We start from the raw sequence: 5,458 nt of genomic DNA, 5'->3' as shown, positions 1-5,458 counted from the left end.
GCTCAAGCAGGTCAACTGCACACTGATACTCTAACCTCCAACTAGATAATCCCACACATCCTCACGCTGCTTTGTCAGCTGTCTACACCAACAATTAGTTTGTCGAATCTGCTGAGCGACTGTTTCCTGTTCCTAACGACGTGCTGGTAAATAAACTTAACCAGGACTTCCTCTGCAACATGTGCTTCAGCAGACTGATGAAAGAACGAAGGGAAGCCTTTGAAGCAGTGCTGCTGATGAACTTGGTTAGAACACAGACTTTGATCCACAGTGACATTTCCTGTACACTGTGTCGGGGGCTGGAAATTGCACCTCAGTGTTAAATGAAGCCTAAAGCGTTAATGAACAGCAGCACACAATAGGTGATGGACACCAGCCATAGTTCACAACTCTCATGTTTCACTCTCTCAGTGAAGAAAGTGTGTGGGAAATGTGGGCAGGTGTTGGGGAAAACAAAACACCGAAGCGACTCGGCCATGTGGTCAAATCAATCCGTGCCCGGCCCTGCTGGAGATTTCAGACATGGTACAAAGCAGCCAGTGGGGAAAAGTTCAGCATTTCTGGACTCTGTGAAAAGGTCGATGGTTTCCATCTTGTAAAAATAAATACAACAGTGTGCAGATTAAAAACGCCACCATTGTCTCTACAGCCAGTCCAAACCAATGGTGGCGTTGCAGAGAGGCTGCAGGTAGAGCACAGCTGAGACTGAAACGAACCTCATGTTCAACACGCTTTATTTAGACGCTTTGTAAAAGATTTAATTAAATGAGTCGTGAGGAGAAAATAACTGCTGCGTGCCGTCATAACGTAACAGTTCAGGACTAAGAACAGAGGCTGGCGGTACGACTCAGGCTTGTCTCGCTCTCCGGCTGTGAAAGCGCTGCAAAGTAAACCGCGGTTCGCTTTTTTAACAGCAAAACATGCATTTAAATAAACCAGGTTATAACCACAAATTGTTTGGGGGGGGGGGGGGGGGGGGGGGGGGGGGGGGGGGGGGGGGGTACTGTCAGGGCCTTCTACATGGTTTGTGCAATAAGAGATCAAATAAAGTTTAAAGGGAAATCAGTGAATATTAATCCTAAGAGCATTAAAAAGCTGCTTAGTGAAGAAAAACACATTTTTATCTTTTATCTGATTGTAAAACACTTTCAGTCAAACTGATCCCTAATTATGTTCAATAAGTGATGACCTTAACCGCTGTCGATTGTTGTTTTCATAGAAAATCCCCCCAAAATGCAAACTGTAAGTAAACGATGGCTGCATCCACTGATATGACACTTTGGTTGCTGTAATCCTGTCGTGAGGCTCGCACTGAGCATTTTCACTCCACCGTGTGACAATCAGAGACACTGCAGCTGGTCACAGTCACACCTGCGTAATCTGCTGCATCCTCCTTTATGACTGTAAGGAGGCCATCATGTACAAACTGGACATCAAACACACTCTTCAAATTATGTCAGATATATTTCTGGAGTTGTGTTTTAAAGAAGTAAAGTGACCATAAATTGATCTTAAGGGTCAACAAGTCGAGTGAGGGTGCACACAGAAAAACAGGAGCTCCCCAAATAAAATATGTGTCAGTGAAGAGAACCATTGAAACTAAATCTATCACGGCGGCCTGTGATTGCTTACTGGGAGGCTACAAGTTTAACACTGGGCTACATGGAACCATTCAGAGAAAAGCAAAAGCCCGAGGCTGTGAGGCGACTGTGTGTCACTGTGCATAACAATGAACTGGTATTTTACAAAAGGAGCTGAATGAACTGCAGGTGGTGTGCGATACATGCCTTTATTTTACTGGAAGCAAACAGTCCAGCGGGAGTTACTGACACACTTCTGACTCTTCTTCATAGCAGCAGGAACGTGTCTTTCCCTCTGACGGTGACCAAGAATGCATCTGACTGTAATCTCATCAATACAGTCAGAGGTTATTGTAAGTGTGCACTGATGTAAAAGGCTGGGTAATAACACTCCATATTAGTCTTCAGTCACCCACATCCTCTGTACACGTGGATCCTCAGGCAGCGCCACACTGCGGGGAGACACGAGGACGCTGACCTGCACACACACACACATGCATGAAACCAATCAGCAGTGTCACCTTTGTCAGGCAACAGCAGGTAAGGCTGAGAATCTGTGGGTGAGGCCAGCGTGAGCACACAGTGGGATCATTTAGATAAGAAACAAAGGATCCACTCTTTCATCGTGTGCCACGCTGCTTATCAAATATAAGGTTTATGCAACAGGTAACAGTGATGTGCAAGCTATTTATTCAAAAGGATCATTTATTCTTAGTGCTAAAAACAAATGATTGAAGCTAGCCACTCATTTTCAAAATACTGATACTTTAATATTTCTTTTATTGAGGTGCCAAACTACAGTTTCTGAACAGAAAAATAGTTTTAGTGGCTGAATGTTAGTCTTGTGTAATCACAGCTACACTGGACGTCTCAGAGAAGTCCAGCCGCACAGATGAATTCAGCCAGAAATTCCTCTCCTGTTCACAGTGGTGAGGATTAAAGCATTCGGTGGTGTTCAGTAAGACAAGCTGCTGTCACAGTGTGGTCCAGCAGATCCAAAATGTTCCCAGGAGGAAACAGAAAGCTAAAGTGAATGAAGCACCTGCTCTTGCTTTTGTCAGAAACCTTAAAGCAAAGATAAATGCTTCTCGGCTGAACGCTAAAAATCACAGGTGCCTGAGGACAGGCCTCAGATCAGCCAGCGAGACTGTAGGTGTATGTATGGGGGGACAGTATGACGAACATGAAGGTGTACCACAGCATGTCTGCATCATCATCATCACTGGAGCGTCTTTGCAGCCATACTCTGTTGACATGCACGGGCTCGTTCTCTTTCCTGACCTCTGTGAAGTATATGCTAGCCCACAGGTGTCAGTAGATTACCACCGACGGCTGACAGTGAACACAGACTGTGTTTGTCACAGCCTGATAAAGACTTTGAAGTTAACACGTACCACACACCGACTCTCAGCCCTGTGACACTGTGATAAAAACACACGTATGCTGAATTAAATCTGGTAACAGTCAGACTCGACTGAGATAATCTGAGATGTTCTTGGAGGAGCCACACGTCAGTCCATTGTCCTCGTTTAGCTCAAAACAAGAGTGGAGAGACGAGTCATCCAGATAAATGACTTATCAGTATCGATCATGTCCAGCGCCCCACCTTTGTGTCAGGCGTCCAGCGCGTCCCGCCGCCTCAGCAGAATCCTCTGCAGCTCGTCGTCTCGGGTTGTTGTCGGAGACGCTGCCTTTGGTTGTTGTACAGTTCTGTTAAAATTCTCCTGGCCAGTTCAAACCACAATAACACAGATCAGGACAAAGAAAAGCAGCAGCTGCATCACAAACACGTATCTGCGTCTTGTTAACACTGCAGTGGAAGTATAATTAAGGTTTCTTCAAGTCTTCATGTTGTGTTTTTAGCATGAGAGTAGCCTCGTTAAATGTGGCACTGCTACTCTGATCTCTGACTTTAGTGTATTTTCATGTTAAATTGTATTCCAAGCACAACTTTGTATGACATGAAAAACAAACAAGTAATTTCAGATGTGAAAACGCAGCGAAAGTTCAACTAGTAAAATGCGGCTTGTGAGGACGTGTGATTGTTTTAAAGCCCCATTACCATGATTCCTTTAAGTTCCTGAATAGCAGAATTAGAGGGCAGCTTCTCCATCTGATAAAAGGAAAATAGGAGGAAAAAGATGGGTTTGGTAAATAAACAGCAGTCTGACACATTATACTTATTTTTCCTCATTCAGCACTTAGAGGCTAAACTGCACCTCTTACCACAGAGACGAGACACTGTAGGCAAGCACAAGGAAGTATGCTTTCTACAAGAAGCAAATATGTCAACACACAATCATTCTGAGTCACGTCAATTTTCCCATCCTCATTATTTATAATTACCTTGTAGAGCAGGTCCTAATGCTATCTAATTTGGCTGAGCTGTTGAGGCGGAGGAACAAGCAGACGAAAAGATGTCTTTGCCATGTGTCATGTTTTATCAAAACAACAAGCTCTTAGATAATTCCCCACACTGATGGGTTGGAGAGCCCTGAACAATATATGCTCAATGTACAAAAAACTCAGTGAGGTCTGAGAACAGCGGACGTCTGCGGCCGGCGCTGCAGTTTGGCAATTTTAGCAAAGATGAGCCACATTCACACGTGTCCGTCATCCTTCCAGCTGTACGTCCGCCGCGCTCCCCTTTCATGCTTCCATGTCCTGTATACTCTGTCTGTCTTTAGCCACTCTTTCATTTGTCCAAATAAAAAGTTGACCAGTTGTCAGTGAGGTCACATTTGTGTGTCAGCTGCTGACATTATGAACTCACACACTCCTCAAACGATGCAGCATTAACCTCGACATGGCTCCATCACGAAACAGCATCATCAAGTCTTCGTAGGTCCTTTTCGTTTTTCTATGTAACAGACCTCAGTGTCACCTCCACATTAAGTTTATTATACATCTTTTGTAACCCCCTTTACATTCACGTCTCTGTTTTGATCTTAAACAGTAGTTCTAGCAGGTCTGTGGCTGCTCTGCTGGTAGAGTGGATCATGTGATCACGCTGTATGCAAACAAATCTGAGGGCAACACTTTGATCTGACGCTATGGAAGGAAAAACTGAATCTCACAGCAGGAATGACCTTGTTACAAAGTCATGCACGAGCTAATAATTATCATGACTTACAGGAGGGTTCAGGAAATTGCAGTCAACACAACAACTGATAAGAAACATAGTGTTTCATTTTTGAAAAACACCGTCAACACAGCGCTGCAGTATTACCAAATACTGTTGGGATTCAATACCAAGAAAATGGAGGTTAAAAGCATCCACAAACTAGCACCCTCACACCTTTCTGATCTTTTAAACTGATCCAGTCCTGCGAGGTCACTGAGGTCTGCGGATCAAATGCTCCTGGTGGTCCCGATTAAAGCCCAGAGGAGAAGAGGCCTTTGCTGTGACTGCTCCTCAGCTGTGGAACAAACTGGCCCTTCACATCAGGACCTCCCCAACACGGGACACTTTCAAACCGTCTGAAGACACACTTTTCTTCCTCGGCTTTTAAATCAGAATGAGTTTGTATTTATTCATCTTATTCTCACTCAAATCTTCTAATTTTATGATTCTTTTTCTTAACTCTTATCGTGTCTCCCTGTGTTTTTATTTCTTTTAATTAATTATCTTAATTGTACAGCAGCTTGGTCAACGATTGTTGTTCTAAATGTGCTATATAAATAAATTTGACTTTGGCTTTAAAAATCAAAAACAGCAAATCACGGACCACGTCAGGGTTAGGTTACCTGTTTCCTGCCGCTGTTGGGTGATTGGTTGACAGGTCGAAGCTGAACACCTTTCTTAATCCTTTGCATCATTTCCTCCACTGCCTGCTGCCTGACATCCACTTCTGGCAGTGAGTGACCGACACACACAC

The 5,458-nt window shown here is 44.0% G+C and overlaps 1 protein-coding gene across 3 annotated transcripts in view; it reads right to left on the bottom strand.

The window, feature by feature from the left end:
• Positions 1–1,773: 1,773 nt before the first annotated feature.
• Positions 1,774–5,458, bottom strand: part of shtn1 (shootin 1) — a 40,155-nt gene continuing 36,470 nt past the window's right edge. For 2 of the 3 annotated variants that reach the window (XM_014332009.2, XM_042218712.1), the window contains 4 exons: positions 5,328–5,431; positions 3,643–3,693; positions 3,187–3,304; positions 1,774–2,058 (listed from right to left, as the gene is read on the bottom strand). In XM_014332009.2, the coding sequence (XP_014187495.1) occupies positions 3,194–3,304; positions 3,643–3,693; positions 5,328–5,431 (266 nt within the window). In that variant the 3' untranslated portion in view covers positions 1,774–2,058; positions 3,187–3,193. The remainder of the gene's footprint in view (positions 2,059–3,186; positions 3,305–3,642; positions 3,694–5,327; positions 5,432–5,458) is intronic. The other variant, XM_042218713.1, reaches the window with a different exon arrangement.

The sequence above is a fragment of the Haplochromis burtoni genome, unplaced genomic scaffold (assembly GCF_018398535.1).
Source record: "Haplochromis burtoni strain Fernald_Lab_line unplaced genomic scaffold, NCSU_Asbu1 Contig_22, whole genome shotgun sequence".
NCBI classification, from domain to species: domain Eukaryota; kingdom Metazoa; phylum Chordata; class Actinopteri; order Cichliformes; family Cichlidae; genus Haplochromis; species Haplochromis burtoni.
This window is presented reverse-complemented; position numbering and strand designations above follow the sequence as displayed.